At 40.1% G+C, this 17,485-nt stretch overlaps 1 protein-coding gene across 15 annotated transcripts in view; it reads left to right on the top strand.

The window, feature by feature from the left end:
- Positions 1–17,485, top strand: part of PRRC2C (proline rich coiled-coil 2C) — a 76,330-nt gene that overhangs the window by 46,641 nt on the left and 12,204 nt on the right. For 8 of the 15 annotated variants that reach the window (XM_072867891.1, XM_072867888.1, XM_072867893.1 and 5 more), the window contains 7 exons: positions 1,790–2,041; positions 7,230–7,319; positions 8,951–9,052; positions 13,070–13,283; positions 14,221–14,424; positions 15,090–15,211; positions 15,784–15,920. In XM_072867891.1, coding sequence (XP_072723992.1) covers positions 1,790–2,041; positions 7,230–7,319; positions 8,951–9,052; positions 13,070–13,283; positions 14,221–14,424; positions 15,090–15,211; positions 15,784–15,920 — 1,121 coding nt within the window. The remainder of the gene's footprint in view (positions 1–1,789; positions 2,042–7,229; positions 7,320–8,950; positions 9,053–13,069; positions 13,284–14,220; positions 14,425–15,089; positions 15,212–15,783; positions 15,921–17,485) is intronic. The other 7 variants (XM_072867901.1, XM_072867900.1, XM_072867895.1 and 4 more) reach the window with 4 other exon arrangements.

The following is a 17,485-nucleotide window of genomic DNA, read 5'->3' as shown; positions in this document are numbered from 1 at the left end:
ACTTGCAGAACCAGCTGTTTCAGTCCCTCTTGATGTCTGAGATTTGGCAGTGGTCCTGATGTAATTAAAGCCCTTTTATCTTTCTAGAAGACCAGGTGTTTCTTTGTGTTGGTTGTGTTTGGGGTTTTTTTTCCAAAAAAAGTACAGTCACACGTAGAATGAATTTAACTTCTGCTACATGAGACACTCGGTGGGTATGCTGCAGTTCATGGTTTTTATTGCAAAATATAAAACCCATCCAGCAGAGAATTATGCAGTAGTTAATACTGCTGGTGAACTGTAGTAACCCAGCACATTCAAAACCTGTATCCCAGGTATACTAGCAGCATGCCTAAAACTGCCCCCATTAAGTAATTTAAAGATACTGAACTCCAAAGTTAAATATATAGTCTACTTTACACTGTATAGAAAGTTCCTTTTTTTTTTCTGCTTGGTTATAGCTGTCAAGACTCCTGTAGATTTTGTTGAAAGACAAATGTGTGACTAAATGATAAATTCATTAGATTAACGTTTTTGTGCACTCTTCTGAATGAGAGGGCTGTAATCCTTTAACTGTCTTGATGACAAAAAAATGCCAACAAACAAAAAATTCCTACACACCCACCACCCCCATGGTGATATTGTTTGCTATGAAGCCTAGATAGAAACTTATGTTCAGGATTGGAGGTTAGTATTGTTGAACTAATACGGGCAACGTAAGAGGGACTATACTTGAAGAAAAGCAATTTACCTTTCCAAGTGTGACCTTAAAGTGTCTGGAGGAATTTCTGCCTCTGTAAACTGTTAGAGCAAAAAATACTTGGTGAGGTGGGTCTGATATTCCCAGTTGCTGTATTGCAGAGCTCGGGCATCTGCTTCTACTGTTATTTTCTCCCTTCCCTCTGAAAGCTAGTCTCTGTTGGTCTCCTGAGGGTACCAGTTACCTTTGGGAAACTCCAGCCTGCCCAAAGGCATTGTATTGTACAGAGTCCTTATCTACTCCTGAAACAGCTGGCTTGTATTTATAGAGACAATACCAGCAGCTTCTGTCTTTCCACTATCAAAGTTTAAGGAATAGGATTTTAAGGACTGCCTTTAAGGAATTTTTTTGCTGCTCTGTAGTGAAATGGGCTGAATAGTCTCAGCCAGAAAGGATGTGGGTACTTAAACAGCAGAGCATTCAGGTTCCCTGAGGCCCTTCATTCTACTTTAATTCAGCCGCACAAAAAGGAATTACAGAATTGCAGCAGTTATTCCAGCCATGGTGTCTGCAGTATAAGGCAACACTTGTGCGTAGGTGTTTTTATTTTTTCTGGATATCCCCTTAGTGCTCAATTCCTAGGGAAAAATGCTGCCAACATCCATACATCAAGATATCTTCAAATGAAGGTAGAGTCTTCTGTTGTAGTTTCCTGGGGCCCTGTAAAATCCTGATTCTCTGAAAATTGAAATAACCTGTATGTATACAAAGTCTTGTGGCTTCTATACTTTTTTGTGCTTTTCTTGTAAGGAAAGTCGCGCTGCCTTTCTTCTGTAGGTTTTAACTAGATCTTATTTTTGTTGAACTTGTACCACTTCACACAAAACATGTATTGCTTGAAAATAATGGTTTAGATTCCTAATGTTCAAAATGAATGCATTTCATTCATATATAGCTAACTTAGTCTCAAATGATTTATCTGTTAGAAAATGCTTACCCTTCAGGAAAGCTTTGTTAGATTTAAACAAAATTATTTTAAGCATGTTAGAATATTCTTGTGGGACAGGACATGGGGGGGAAGACATAACTGACAAGTTAACACTAACTTAGCTTCCAGACTTGAGTCCAGTAGAAAACAAAGAGTATAAACCTGGTCCTATTGGGAAAGAGCGTTCTTTAAAGAACAGGAAGGTGAAGGATGCCCAACAGGGAGAGCCTGAGGGACAGGAGAAGCCACCTCCCACCTCTGTCAGAAGTCCAGAACCTGTCACTACAAAGGAAACCAAAGCAGCAAGTGAACTGAGCACGGAAATAGGAACGATGATATCTGTATCTGCTCCAGAGTTTGGAACAAACACAAAGGTAAGAAAAATATTGACACATTACTGAGCACTATATGTAAAATATGGTTACAATGATGTAATTGACACTTGGTTGCCTGCTGGTGGTAGTTACCTGGACAGCAGAGCCCACTGAATAGCAGATATGAAACATATCAGTACTGCTTGAATTAAAGACTTCTCCAGAAGTGATACGGAGACATGCTGTTTGTCATACCCCTGTACAGAGATCAGCTTGGAAAGTTTTAAACTTTTTTGCTGCCTTATGAATGTGAAAACTCTGTCCTGAGCCTTGCTGTGGAGAGTGGCACTGGAGCCTGGTATAGGCAGATTCTGTAAACTCAGATATGTGATACATGCAAGACGAGTGCTTGACTTTCAGCAGAGAACTGGAGTGAAGTAGTGTGCACGATCATTGGTTGAGTGCATGGATGACCTGAAGCTGTGAATTAAGTGCTGTTCTGTGAAGAAAGAAATCTCTAAACCAGGAATATGCTAAAGCATTGGATAAGGCTCGTTCAGTTTACCTAAAGGGTCTGTATGTCAGCTCCTGTTGGCTTGGATATTGTCAAGATATCCCTTGCAGAACTCCTTCAGGATGTTGAGAACTCATCATAGTTGTCTGCATGGAACTCCCCTGACTTCTCTATAACTGCTTAACTGTGAGATGGTGACTTGCTGTTGGGATTCATTGTTCTACAGCTCAGTTCTTAGCTGCGGTGCATTGGTAGCACTGGCTGAAAAACATCCACAGAGGTGCTCTCCTTTTGCCTAAGGACCTGTGTGGGGACTGCCTTCACTATGGTAGCATTGTGTCTTGAGCAAGAACTATGGTTGTCATGTCTCAAATGTAAAGATACCATGCAGTTTGAGTAGCTACTAGTTAATAGTTACACCTGCTTTGGTAAAGGAAAAATGCTTCCTGTACGTTTGTAAAGCAGTTTTATGAGTTTAGACTCAAGTTTGTTGCATGCTGTCTTAATCTGCCTTTTTCTAGTCTTAAGCAGAAATTTTCTGATGCCATTTAGGAAAACCAATCCTCTGCAAAACTTACATTAATAGTTGAAGAATCTGAAATGCAGATAACTCACAATTTATCTTTGTCACCTGCAGCTTGGGGGGGGGGACAATTTTGGCAGTTTTTTGCCAAGGTGTCATGCAAGCAGAAGATGCTATCTCAAGTCTTGTTACAGAGCAAGTGTTAAGGATGATGATATTTGTGTCTGACATGGTAGCTGCAAACTTGATTTTTGAGTGGAATGGCAAACACATAAGAAAATTCAGTGCTGGGATTTCTCATCCTTCCTGGCAGTTTCCATCTTGTAAGTAGACATGAATGGTTTATGCTGATACCAGAAATGGATAAAGTGGCCTTCTTGTATGTAGAATCAGAAGTGTAGAGCCATAAACACCAGCTTGCTCAAGTATTTGGTAAGAAGGCTGTTTGTATGTGTGTCACATGCTTTCTCGCTGTCTTGTTCAAGCTCCTGTGGCCAGAGCTCAAGAGAAGGAGATGCTTCTTCTAAGCCATCTACAGAATAGGAAACATATCTTTGTTGATTACTCCAGGCTAACTCAATATCGAGTAGCTCTGCTGAAATCAGGATAATTCCTCTCTACAATTGCATTTTTAAAGTATGAGGTCTTCAAAGGGAGGTCTGGATTTTGTGCATTTCTGGCCTTAGTTTAAACATGGGTTGCCGAGGTTCTTTGAACTGCCACAGTATTAAAGCGCCAAGCTTCTGTCTTCTGGAGGGAAGACCAGAGTGAAAGGAAACTTTCCAGTTTGTGCTGGATATGAAAATTCCCAATAATTTCCTCATTAAGTGGTTGCTAATAGAAGCATTTAATAACAGGTCTAAATATTCCTGTCTCAACAGTTCCAGGTTTGCTTTTGAATTCCTTTGTCATGAGTAGTTCCCGGGGCGTCAGTAAGTTTTCTAGGAAAGGGGTGGTTGTATTTCATATTTAATTCTATGGAAGTTGAACTGACAACCTGCAGACTTATTGGAGAAGATAAGCTTCATCTAGATTTTGCAGGAATAAACCAGTCTTGCTACTTTTTAAAGTGGCTTTTAAAATGGCTTCAAATACTGCTCTGGCCCTGGCGTTCCTATACTGATTTGTATTGCAACTGCTTTCTCTTGTCTTTGCACTCTTTCTATTGCTCATTAGTGAGGGAAAAAGTGATGACATCTTTAATCTGTTGTTTGAATGTCAGGTGTTGAAGTTTTAGCAAACTTAAATTATTTCTCTTTTGACACTCTTTAACATCCTTCTCAGACTACTGCTCAGCTTCCAGGAAGGCACACTTTCTTTAGTGTATTTGGTGATTTAAATGTCTGTAAAAGTCAAGCCAGCTGTCCTCCTTCAGAAGCGGAAGCTTTGTAAGAGTACCCCATCCATCCTAAAACAAGCATCTTAAGAGCATGTGTATTTAATCATACAAGACTGTTTTACGTGAGAAACTGAATAAATATAAATCAACTCGTACTGGTGAGATGTTTAAATTCAGAACGTAAGCATGATGATCTGAAGCAATTGCAGCTGTTTCTCTTGGGTTTTGCAGTATTTTTGGAGTAAAGGCAATCTGATGGTGTAAGTCTCTGAATCGGGTGAGACACCTTTTACCCCTTGCCTTTCCACCACCCTACCGCGTCTAAAGCTTTGAAGCTTTCAAATCACAGGAACGATCAATACCTGGTTGTGGACATGGCAATGAAATGTTTGTACAGGTAGTTGGTAACAGCTATGTGTTACAGAGATGATGTCTGAAAGGACACAGCCTGTACTTGAGAATAAATTTTCAGTGTCTGACAAGCTCTCTGGTTTGAGTGATTTACATAAATCAGGAAAAAAATCAAATAGTTAATTAATCCCATATAGTACCCTGATCCTCAGCAAGGTCAGCTCTGAGGTCTGCCTTGTCCTTTTGTTCATAAAGTCACTTCAGGTTTTGTGATCTCTTCTTTTTGGGCAAAGTAGGTAGTTATAAAAAGTTTGCCTGTTCTTTTTCTTCAGGTCTAAAAAACTTGTAGATAACTCCAAAAAGCTGTACATACTTTTTGGTCTTGCTGTTATTACTGTTACTAGTTTATAATGAAGTAATCAGTTGGTTTCTTCAGTAAAACAGTTGTACAGGAGAATTACTTCAATTGAATCACAAAAGCTTATGGTGATAAGCCATATCTAACAGACTCCTAGACTTAACGTACCAGTAAATGAAGTATGGTGGTTAATCTACAGTTTATGGAGTGGTGTTCTTATAGCTGAAGCATTCTTATCTGCATGTTCAGCATGTAACTCATCCTTGTAGGATGGTTCAGCATTGCGCATATACTTCTAAGGGCACCAGAGTTGATATGGTGGTTTGTTTTTAATTCTAGTGAAAAAGCATTTTTGTGCTGTAAGTTTCCAAAGTGAGAAAGTTTAGCAATAGTCTTGATCTGACTTCTTTTGTAAGGAATTTTAGTGCTGAGACCCTGTAAAATTTGCATCCAAACCTTGAAGGAGTTATAATAATGTTACATTAAAAACTTCCTCTTGCTTGTGCAGTAAAGCATCTTAAAAAACCAAGAAGCCAGTTAATTACTTCATGAGAAGGACCTTGTGATTAAAGCAGCCTTGTGTGCTTGACTTGTTCTACCCAAATTAAGGTTGCCTATTGGAATCAAATATAAATGTGCAGTGTGCAGTTTAGTAGTTTGGATTGTGGGAAACAGGATATATCTCATATTTCACCAGTTTAACAAGTAAAGGAAATAACTAAATGGAGAAAATAGTTTTCTCTGATTCCTTCATAAATACAAAAATAAGTCAATGTGCGCATTGTCTCCTCTCTCACCCCATTATGGTTTAGCTTGTTGTCCTAGCCTTTTACCAAAATGAGCTCATCCTTTTAAGGAAGAGTCTTTGTTACTTGCCAGTTAGTATCTTGATGCTTTAATTACTCTTTTTAGGAGACATTGTCATAGGCTCGAGGAGTAAATTGAGTGTGCACTTTTCTAATAGCTTATCATACTGGTTGGATGCCATTAAACAAGCATTATGTGGTTTGTGCCTTCAAAATCATGATGTGTTGGCAAGTCCAGGCACTCATCAACAGTCCTGCTGCTAATTTGTCCTTCAGTTCCTTCTTGGTGTTTGGATCTGTAAAAATGATAGAGCCTTTTCTGGGCTTCAGACATGTAAAACTTTGGAGTTTGTAGTGCTTGCTAGAGAGCGGATCTTGGATAATTCAGGGTCACACCGTTTATCTGACACAGTCTCTGGGTCATGTTCTGATAACATGTTTGCCTGTCCAGAATACGTGCAGTAGATATCCAGTGACAAGAACTAAAAAACAGTGCTCAACATGGCTTCACAGAAGTACCAGTGCCTTTTTTGTTCATTGTAGGTCATTCTCTAGAGAGCTGTCAGTGTTATCAATGAGACGCTTTCATCAGGCAGTTTATACCTACAACTGCAATAGTCACTGGCTACAGCTAGGTCCATGAAAGTGGACCTTGCTCATTGAGCACATTAAAGTCCACTTAACTGTAAAAAATAAGCTTCAAGGAAAGCCTCTGGGTAGACTGGAAACTTCAGCCCTTTTCTTCCTTGAAATCACTGCCCAGTGCAGAAATCAGGAGGTAGACTTCACCATCCAGAGAAACTGAGTCTTGTGACTTTCAGAAATAAGACTTAGAGGAAAGAGAAGTGTTTTGCAAATTGCAACCATCCCTATGTGTTCTTTTTAATCTGGAGGGCCTTCCTTGTCATAGGTTTACCCCAAAAATTTCTGTGTTTGTTTAAAGCTACAGAAAGCTTTCAGCTAATATATTTTACTTTTTAAATAGGCTAAAAGTGCCCACAGGTGGCTAAAGCATCTTGGGTGACAAATGATAATTGGTTACGCCACCACAGTTCAATATGTCTAGTGCCCAGGCAGTACATCGCTCTGTATATTCTTGCTTTACAGACTGTATTTTGACTTGTCTCCAGATGTATGTTGTGAGGTCATGAGGCAAACTGTAATCTCCCAAGAATTCTGACCTCAGCAGCAATTCAGCAGCAAGGATTGCTGGACATGCCTTCTAAGAAAAAACTGGTGTGAAATTCTAGTCTTCTGCTTGGTGAACTCCTCCTTTAGAAAGGCTGACATCTGTCCAAGAAGTTTAAATCTAATTTAGGTAAGGGAGATATTTTAATGGAATTATTTTTCTTCACAGGAGTCTGTAACAGACTACACTACACCTTCTTCTCATCCTAACACAGTGGCTACTAGCAGTACAAAAATGGAGGAGACTTTGGTGACGAACGTAAGTCTATTGCAGTGATCGTCTTGACTTTGAAGACAAGAAAATATTTTCACACTTCTTTAAAGCACAAAATAGTGCCTTGAGTAAACAAGTCACTAGGGTTTCTTTCATGTTAACTAGTTATGCATTAGTAATCTTACTCTGAAGGACGATTGGTTTGATTAGTATCTGTTCTGGAATTCTTCAGGTATTTTCTTGTCTTTTGAACAGCCACAATGAGCTAAAGAGCACAGAAAGTGGAGATGATGTTTTTAGGGACAATTCTAAAAAACCAAAGACAGGCATAATGAGGGACTGTGCTCTCAGCAGCAGTTGGGACTTGAACCTGGTACCAGTAGCAAAGCTCTGTAGGTGAGTTTGAAGAAAGGCTTTTACAAAGCAATTTTGAACTGTAGCCTGAAATCACAGCAACTGCATGTAAAGGGAGCAGCTTAATGGTTTCTGAAGGCAGACAGCAGGCTTTCAGTTGTTCAGCTGCTATGGAGATGAGATGTTTGTAGTCCTCAAAGCCAAGTGATTCTGGCTGTGTGAGTGTGGTGTAGCGATTGAGAGGACCAGCTGGGTTGTGACTTGTAGCGAAGTCACGTTTGTCTTGAGTGTGCTGGGATGTCAGGTTGGGAACTTGGATCTTACCGTTTTTGTTTGAGTAGCAGAATAGAATTAGCTCAGAGTTGAGTCACTTGTTGATTGCGGGAGAAAGGAATAATTTATGAAGATGTCTTGCGAATTCCGTCTAAGAAACGCTTTTCAGCTTACTGCAGCATCTTTTAATGCAGTTTTGAAGCAATACTGGTTGAACTTACTCTTCTGCTGGATTTTCTGGTGGTGGTGTGGTTTGTGCCTTTGGTGGTTAGTGTGGAAGACTAAATTCTTTCGGGTTAATGATGTTATGTTAATGTCTGTGCTATCACCTGCTTCAGAGCTTCAGTATCTCTGTCTTTTGGATTAGCCATATCTCATCCAGTGGAAGTCCATTAGCTGTGCTCCTAATGGAGAAAGAAATGGTCAGAAGTAGTAGAATGGCCACTGCAGTATTTTTGATGCATTTCATTTAAAACTAGGAAATCCATCAGTGTTTTCTTAGGCAAAAATAGCAATAGCGTTATGTCAAGTTTATTTCCTTAAGTTTCACATCTTTCATCTTTTGGAAGAGAAGATAACTGAATTCATTTATTGGATGGCAAATCTGTTGTGGTTTGTTTCATGGTCCTGTGACTTCGGAGGTTTATAGCTTCCTCTTTTCAGAAACTGCATCTCGGAACTCAAGGTCATGAAGCCTCATGTACTGTTTTGGTACAAAAGGGGCCAAACGGCTTGGGAAGAATTTTTGCATATCAGTAAACTGAAATGGTACTTTAAAGTAAGTCCCAAAGCAGCAAATTGGTATTTGTTTATGCAGAAGACATGGACACTTTAGAATCTTAGTCTTCAGCCTCTTAGAGAGATGAGAAGCATCTCAGCACCTGCCTTTCCCCGCCTACCAAATTTTCACCTTATTTTATCAAAATCTCCCTGCCAAATGCTCAAGCCTTGGAGAAATTGTAGCTCACTTAATAAAGCTTGAGCTTTGCTTTTCTGGGGCTTTTGTAGTAGACGTAGTTAGAATGTGATGTGTGTTGCCTGCCTTTCAGGTGCCCCTGCCCCACACCCTTCCCCTCCCTAGGAGGGAGACTCTACAACAGAGCTCCAGCCTAACTCCAGTTTCTCCCGCTACCGTCGACCTCACCCTCAAGGTATGTACCACATCCCTCTAAGGGTCGTTTTCTTGCATGCAGGGGAAAAAAGTTAATGGAGAACTTGCTGGTGAACCTTTTTTTAGAGCCTTCCTTTGTTTCCTCTGCTGAACTGCTTTTGCATATAAACGGATGGCTGAAACACAAGACTCTTATCAAAGGATGCATTTAAATTATAAATCTCTAACCCCGTTTTGCATTAACACTTGGCATCTCAACCAATCTTGGCTCCCACTGCCCTGAAAAAAAAGATTCTAGAGTTTTACCATTGTACCATAGTGTTCATGACAAACCATCAGAATCTGACTGAGGTTTTTTGAGAGTTTAGCTTAAAGTAAGTTGCCCGGTTTGGTATTAAAGGCTGTAAGGAGTTGCTTGGTAAGCCGAGCTTGATTTCTTCTTAGCTGTAAGATTTTTGCTGCAGTGATAATGTGGTTTTGAGTTGGATGGCTAAAGTTCTGAATAATGAAATGTAGGTGGTGTGTTGGTGTGTACGAAGGGCAGGTTTGATCAGCTAGTCAGAATGTGTTTTGTTGTGTTATAAATGTTCTGTTGTTTTCTGCTCTCCAGTGTAGAGCAGATGTGTAGAATATTTTGAATGGTGTTTTCCCATTTTGTTGGATTTTGGACTGTGTGCATTGTATAACTCACTAACATAGAGTTGGGCTCTAGCTTTGCTGCTGTATCTTTAGAAGTTTTGGGGTTTTGGGTTTTTTTTGGTGTCCTAGATCTGGTTTGTGATTGTGACTGAACCAGTAGAAATATTGTTGCTGCTTCCAGTATTAAGGAAGAGTGATGTTTGAACTTAGTTTCTCTAAATTTTTAAAAGAAGAAATGAAACTAGGGATTGGATGCAGAACTAACACTATGGAGAAACTTGCTTGTCAATCCCAGTGAGACTTGCGTCTTGCTGGCATGGTTTGACAGCTGCTTGCTTGTGTTCTCTACAGATGATAGTTATTAATGATCTCTTGTTGAATCTTTGCTTTTCTTTTGTTAACACTTTATTTCCTGAAAAAAATGTAACATCACTTTAAAACAACAGACCAACAAAAATGGGGAGAGGGCTGGAGAGGGGCAAGTGATTTAACAAAAATCTGGTTTTCTATTGCATTCTTGTGTTATAAATTACCATAATCTGACTTTCTGGCGCCTGAAAGCATTTTTCTAAAATAGCAGTTTCTAACTGTTTAGCAGCTGGATATCTGATTCACATGTAATACAGGTAGGAATGTTACTATAGCATGATGCTGCAAAGACATGTGATACTGCTCAGTTATAGAGCAAACTGCGGTGTTTGTTTCATTCATCCTGTGGTTTCTTTTTCTGCTGTTCTGCTGTTGGTGACTTGATTGCTTTCTCAGTGGATGATAGATCTTGGATGTGTGCCAGCAAAATATGTCGAAGATCCATATTTTGAGGCTACCTAGAAGAATACTGACCAAAATCTGAATGGAAAGGCATTTGGAAGCAGTTTTGTCTCTAATTTCTCTATTCCAGCCACTGGAGCTCTACCTCCTTTTTGCAAATGCTGAAGGCAACAAGCTTGTTTTGAAGCACGTGCTGAGACTATCACTTTCACAACAGGCCTTCTGGTCTAGACAGAGCAGAGCTGCTCTTTGTCATCCTCTTCAGTATAATCCTTGCTTCTTTTAAAAGGTACTTTTGGAGCAGCAGAGAGGAAAGCATTTCCTTCCTTCCCTTAAAAGAACAAAATCTCCAGGCTCTGCCTCCATAAAGGAATAACCCTTACATCTTCTCTTTCCTCCGTCCCCTATCACAGAAAGCTGTCTGAGGAAACTCGGCAGGAGAACTCAGTCACGATTGCTCCCACTATTTGGCATCGTTCTGCCAGGGTGTAGGTATAAGGTGCTCATGTGGGAAGGCTTGTTGAGATTTCTTGTTTCCTTGGAATAACTTTGCTAAAGACACCTTTACTAAGGCAGACATCATCTTAAGGACTTAGCTGTTAGGGCTATTGGTAGGTAAGGAGCTGAGCAAAAGGAAGTCCAAAGCAATCTTAAAAACTGAGCTGCCTAGCCCTCTTCCAGTGTTCCAAGGTTCCATCTAAAATTCCTGTGTAGGCATCTGGTCCAGAATCTGACACCTTTCAGTTAAATTACAGCACTTTCCCCAGCCACACTTCATTTCGAGCCTCGTACTCCTTCATATCTGGTCTGTAGATGGTGCTACATAGGCACTCCTAGAGTACCAGTCTGTTTTGCATCTTTTTTCTGGCTTAAGAAGTTAGCGATTGTTAAGGAGCTCTCTAAAAGTAAAGCTGTTAGAAAACTCAGGACTCTATTATAAGCCCTCTATTGCAAATTGGTAGGGGTGTGGGATGATCTGGGATCTTGGCAGTGGTTAGGTTTGGAAGACAAAATGCATTATGTAGACTCTAGCTTTTGCTATCAATAGTTTCTCCAGGACATTGTGGAATTCATTGAACGAAGCTTCTACACCTTTTCTGTTCAGACATTCACAGGTTCTTCTTCACTTTCTCTTAATACCAGTGCAGTACGAGACTGTTACCCTGTCTTACCAGAGCCTGTGGTGTTCGGAAAGGAGCCTCTAGTCTTACCTGTACTCCACCTTAAGCAAAATCCTTTCCAGCAGATTAATAACAAATTTTGAAGTTTGCCCTGTCTGCAAGAATCAGAACCAATTTGGAGGAGAATGTTGTGGAGGGGAAACTGAGAATGATTGCTGGGGAAGATGGTCTCAAAAAGGAAAATAGGTGACTCCAAATGATTTAATGTGTAACAAAGTTTCCCTCCTCCCCCTTTACTCTCTTGAGGGATACAGAACTCAACTTTCAATGTGGGTGTGTATTGATCACCTGTTACCCACTTCTTTGGATTTTGCTTTGCTTTTTTATCACTTCTGAAGCATCTAGACAAATAACCTAAGTCATGTGTGGTCTGTCTAGACTGTACCTAACTCATGTAAAACAGGGTAGGTTGAAGGTATGACTTTCAGAGACTTCAAGTCCCAGTTAGGGGGCTCTATTGATCCAGGCAGTGAGGTCAGATTTCTTGGTGAATATGTATTTGCCCCTTCACATATATCATTAAAGACAGCACCTGGCCTTGAGAAGCTTGCAGTCTGCAAGGTGAGCAATTTCAGCCTATGGCATCCAGCTCTGCTAGCAAAATATTTGTTTGAACTGAGGCCAGCTGAAGGCTGTAGAGAAGTCCATGGACTGTGTTTTAGACTTTAAAGTAGTGAGTGTAGTCTGGGCATTAATAGTTACTTTTCAGTAGTCCCTCAAAAGTATCTCAGTTCAAAGATTTGGCATTGTGTGTCTAACGTAGCAATAATTAGATTGTTATTGGGTGCAGTAAAACAATAGTTCTTTCCACTTTTGGTGGAAAATAATTGTGTATAAAATATTTAAATTAAAGTTGCATCTTCCTTGCTGTGCAAGACTTATAATTATTATAGAAATAGAGGAGCATGAAGCATTTTTTAGCATTAATGTAAAGCAGTGTGCACAAGCTGTATCAGCTCGTGATTGAACAGCACTTGCTTTGGAGATCTAAACTTGACTACTCTGTTTACTGAAGCGTGCATTAGATATTTTTGGTGGTTACGCAGAGTGGATGATTTACCAAGAAAGCAAGGGGCTGTTTCATTTAAATGGCCCAGATAACTTGTAAGTAAAGGACTTCGTGGAAATATTTAGAGGGTTTTTTACCTTTCTTTTGCTCGCTGTGTCTCTTGCTCTTCATGTCAAACAAAACCAAGCCAAATTAGTGTGAGTGAATTCTCTTTTGAGCATTGAATGTTAAAATGATGAACTGTGCACGTGTGCAGTTGGAACAGATAAGAAGCTCCAACTTAAGGCTGTATGCTTTTTGCATGAACAGAGTTGCACGATTATGGTGACTTTTAAAAAAGAGGCTCGCATGAAGCCTGAATTGCCTTTTGAACTAAAAAGAACTGTTAAAAGAGGAAGACTGTTTGACTAGTTGAAACTTCCCAATAGATGAGGAAATTTTGTTTTCTTTTAAATAGATGGAGTCTGCACGCAAAGCATGGGAGAATTCCCCAAACATGGGGGAGAAGACTTCACCAGTGACCTCAGCAGCATCTCCCATTGCTGGTGGCAGTGGCAGTAGCAGCAACAGCAGCAACACTGGGCCAAGCAGTGGTACTTACAGCTCTTTCTCTAGTGCATCAATGCCTCCTATTCCTGTGGCCTCGGTTACACCAACAACTTCTCTGTCAGGTACTGGGTGTCAAGATTGTAGTAGCCTGTTGTATTGTTCCTTGGTTATGTTTTTCAAGAGATTAGATTCCCTTTGGAGTTATGTTTAATGCAAAGCTAACAGAAGTTTTATGCTAGTATGAAATGTCAGATCTGAACAGTAGCTTCCTGAATATCTTTTAATTAACAAGGAGGTACTTCACCTGTTTCACTTCAGTCAGCTGAAAAGAATATTAAGACGACATCTCTCTGCCTATGCTACTTATATGGACTTGAAAGAGGAGGTAAACTTCTCCTGTTGGCTGCCTTATTGATTTCATTTTGTTCAGCTGAATGAAAGCAAGCAGGTAGATTTTGGAGCAGATGGTAGTTCTGATATCCAGCTAGTTGCAGTCTTACTTTCATTTGTGCTTTTGCTTTTGGAGTCAAAGCTTCAACAGTTTATACCAAGACCCCCTCACACTAGGCAGAGTACATGTCCAGCTGCTCTTCAGAAACAGTGCTGGTTTCCACCTTGGTTCTTTGCAGCAAACAAAAGATGCTGTCTCTGATTAAATCTTCACACCGTGGAATAATAGAATGTATGCCCAAATCTCAGCTGAAGTGCTTGAAAAAGACCTTTCTTTGGAGCCTGGCTCTCAACCATGAGAGGCACAACCACTCTACATTGCAATATTTTGTTGCATAACTAACCAAGATGTCTACTTCAATATTTTTATATGCTCCTGTACTTGAGAAGGGAGATGTATTATGGTTGCAGTGCTTCCTATAGTGAACTTAACAGAATGGTCCTCCCTGTCCATCTTATGTTGATGGAAACAGCTGGATTAGGTTTCAGTGTTCTTAACTGGTTGTGGCTGTGTTTGCATAGCTGTCCCAAAACTTTGACCACTGAAAGATGAGGCTTTGAAATATCTTTAGCTGTTTTGTGATGTATGACTTGCTTCCCTACTTCTAGGAGCTGGAACATACACAACCTCTTCACTGAGTACGAAGACTGCAAGCACCTCAGACCCTCCTAATATATGTAAAGTGAAACCACAGCAGTTGCAGACAAGCAGCCTAGCTTCTGCTAGTCACTTTTCCCAGCTGAGCTGCATGCCATCCCTCATTGCCCAGCAACAGCAAAGTCCCCAGGTCTATGTGTCTCAGTCTGCAGCAGGTAATAGTGTTTGTGGCTGAGAAGCCACGTGTCTGCTTTTTTGGAGTTCTGAAGCTGGAGAGTTGAATTCAGTTCTGGTTTTATCTGCAGTAAAGACAGAATGATGGAGAGCATTCTATAAGCAAATATTCACTTAATTGTGTTTTACTCTAAATATGCAAGTTTCTATCAGTTAAGTATAAAGATAATGCTGTGCTGTTAGTTTGTTGAGGGAAGTAAGTCTGAATCTCTTGATGTACCATTTTTCTGTTGCAGAATTGTAAATCGCTATTTAAGACCAAAAATGACTTAGTCTTGACTTCTTTCTTAAAGCGCTACAATAGTTTAGAATCATGGCATTTTTCTTTAAAGAAAACCCTACGTATAGTTAACCTAAATTACATGACAGTGTGGCATATTCTTCCCCTTCCTTCACTCAACCATCCCCCAAGAATTGCATGGGACTGAAGATGCATATGCAAGACTGATAGATTCTGGGGGTGAATTGGAAAAGATACCAAAGCTGGTTAGGCACCCAGCTCTTCAGTTCTGTTTCTTCTCCCAGTCTGTCTAGTAGCTGTCACACTGGGAAGTACTGACAGTGACTGCATCTCTAACTCTTGATGAAAACCTGTCCAGCAGGGAGATGTTTGGAATCAGGTACTAATTATATTGCTCTTCCTGAGGTACTGCAGCTCAAATCCCAGCATTTTATATGGATACAAGTCACCTATTCAATACCCAACATGCGCGTTTGGCACCACCTTCTCTGGCCCAACAGCAAGGCTTTCAACCAGGGCTTTCTCAGGTATTTGGGGATTTCTTTTTTCTTCCCCCCCCCCCTCCCTGTCCATACTGCCTTTAAAGCCTAGCTAATGGGGGCAGGGGAGAGTGGAACTAAAGACTCTGCAAAAATGAGGTCGTGCCTGCCCTTGCTTCTTCATTCCGGTGCATGCAGGTGGTGTTTGATCTGTACTGTTCCTGAGAATGAAAGCATTTGTCATGAAAGTTGAGAGAATAAGCTTTCACTCACAGACTTTATGTAAAAGTGAATATTCACAGGAGGTGTTTATGTGGCTGTGTTAGTGCAGGCTTATTCAACTTTTGTAGTACAAAATTATATGCAATCTTATGCAGTTGTTTTGTACACAAATCTAAATGATTCATGCAGTTTCTGCTGGTTATTTGCAAGGAAAAGTGTAAAATTCAACTAGGAAGTAATCTTCTGAATGGGAGCAATACCAACTCTGCATGCAGCCTTGGGATTTTACATTCTTTCTTTACTTTTTATAATATTGCACAAATCCTGGCACACATTTAACTGTAGCTTTTCTATGTGACTTTTGTTCTTGGATATTTAATGGTTTCTTTTTCATGCAGCCTGCTTCAGTTCAGCAGATCCCCATTCCCATCTATGCACCTCTACAAGGACAGCATCAAGCTCAGCTGAGTTTAGGAGCAGCACCAGCTGTTTCACAAGCCCAAGAGTTGTTCAACTCCTCCTTACAACCTTATAGGTAGGTAGTGTATGCAAATTTATTTTGGTTTTTTGAGCGGCAGAATTTATATAACTTGCTTCCCTGCAGACTTGTGTTCTGTGCTCAATAGCTGCCTCGTTTTCCTGTCTTGCCAAAAATCTCTTTCGTCTGTTTGTCTGGCTGAGAACTCTTATGCGGGTTGTCTGGCTAGTCTGCATGCGCAGATGTAGTTGTGAAATAGTGGGTTCGAAATTATGCATGATGTTTGTATCTTTAGGAAACCAGGCTAAAAAGCTGAAAACATCAGTCTTTCATACTAAGAGAACAGAAAAAGAGGAGTCTGTCCCTTTAATTCAGTAATTTGTGTTTGTTATTTTCTAATCAAACCAACATTGGAGTCTTGAAACACTTTGAAATCCTAGTTTGAACCCCATAGGTGGTAGAAACTTAATTTCAGATGCCTAGGGGATAGCAGGGTATGTTCTAGAATAAATGTTTTCTCTTTGCTACAAAAGATAATAAGACGACCAGTATCTCTTAAATGGCATTCATAGCCAGAGAAATTTCCACTGTAAGCCTTTCCAAAGCTTCCTTGCAGTTCCTGTCAAAACTGATTCACAGTGGTATAATTCTGACAAATTTTGTTAGTTTCACTTTGAGAAAGTTTCTTTGGAAATTTAATTACAGGGTTTTGCATGTGCTGTAGAAAAACCTGCTTGTTGCAATGTAGAAGGCTGAAGCCACAGAAGGTTTAATTGACTACATGTGTATTCTGACTTTGTGCTTGGCTGACTGTGTTGGACCAAATATTGCTTGTCCTGCCACAGCTGACAAAAGTTGTTGCAAACAGTTGGCTAGTTGCAGAAACACAATCAGTCTGGCATGCAGTCCAGATTAAATACATGCTTCTGGCTGATCTGGTCACGCACAAACCCAGTATTAATGGAGTTTTGGGTTGTGCTATTTATAAGAGTATGAATACTTTTCCCACATCTTTAAAGGTACAGAGCAGGATAAGTTTTGAAATGTATAGGTTACTGGTTTAAAAAAAAAAAAAAAGCTTGTGAAAATGTTTTTTTGGCTACATTGAAGACAGTCCTCTGCATACATTCCTGGAAAAGTTTCTCCAGTGCTCAGAGTGCAACTGTAAGAATGCTTTGCAGTTAAGGAAGGGTACAGAACAAAGCTAACCCCGGTGTTCTCTCAGGCAAGCACATGGCCGCTATGCTAACAAATTAACAGGACCAGTGCTATGCTGGTACATATTGACCAAGTGATAAAGTGAAAAGTGTTTTTACATCAAAAACACTCTCCTCTGAGCTGAACAGCTTTGAGAAGGGGCATTTATTTAGAAACTCTGATTCTTCAGTCTGAAGGTGACTATTCAGCCAGCTCTTAATGGAAATGTTTGGATAAATACTTCTGATGGACTAAAACAACCTGACTGAGGTGCTTTGCTGTACTGTCTTTGGTCTTTGTTTTCTAAACAAACTGCAACTTGCCCATGCTGGTGACAAGAGAATTGAATATCTAGTTAAAATTAAAGGCTGCGGTGTCTGTGTGTGTTACTATTTTGAAGCCAAAACATTCATTTGGAAGCTACA

This window comes from Ciconia boyciana, chromosome 7 (genome assembly GCF_034638445.1).
Source record: "Ciconia boyciana chromosome 7, ASM3463844v1, whole genome shotgun sequence".
In the NCBI taxonomy this organism is placed as follows: Eukaryota; Metazoa; Chordata; class Aves; order Ciconiiformes; family Ciconiidae; genus Ciconia; species Ciconia boyciana.
The sequence above is the reverse complement of the archived record's forward strand: the minus strand, read 5'-3'. Positions and strand labels throughout refer to the sequence as shown.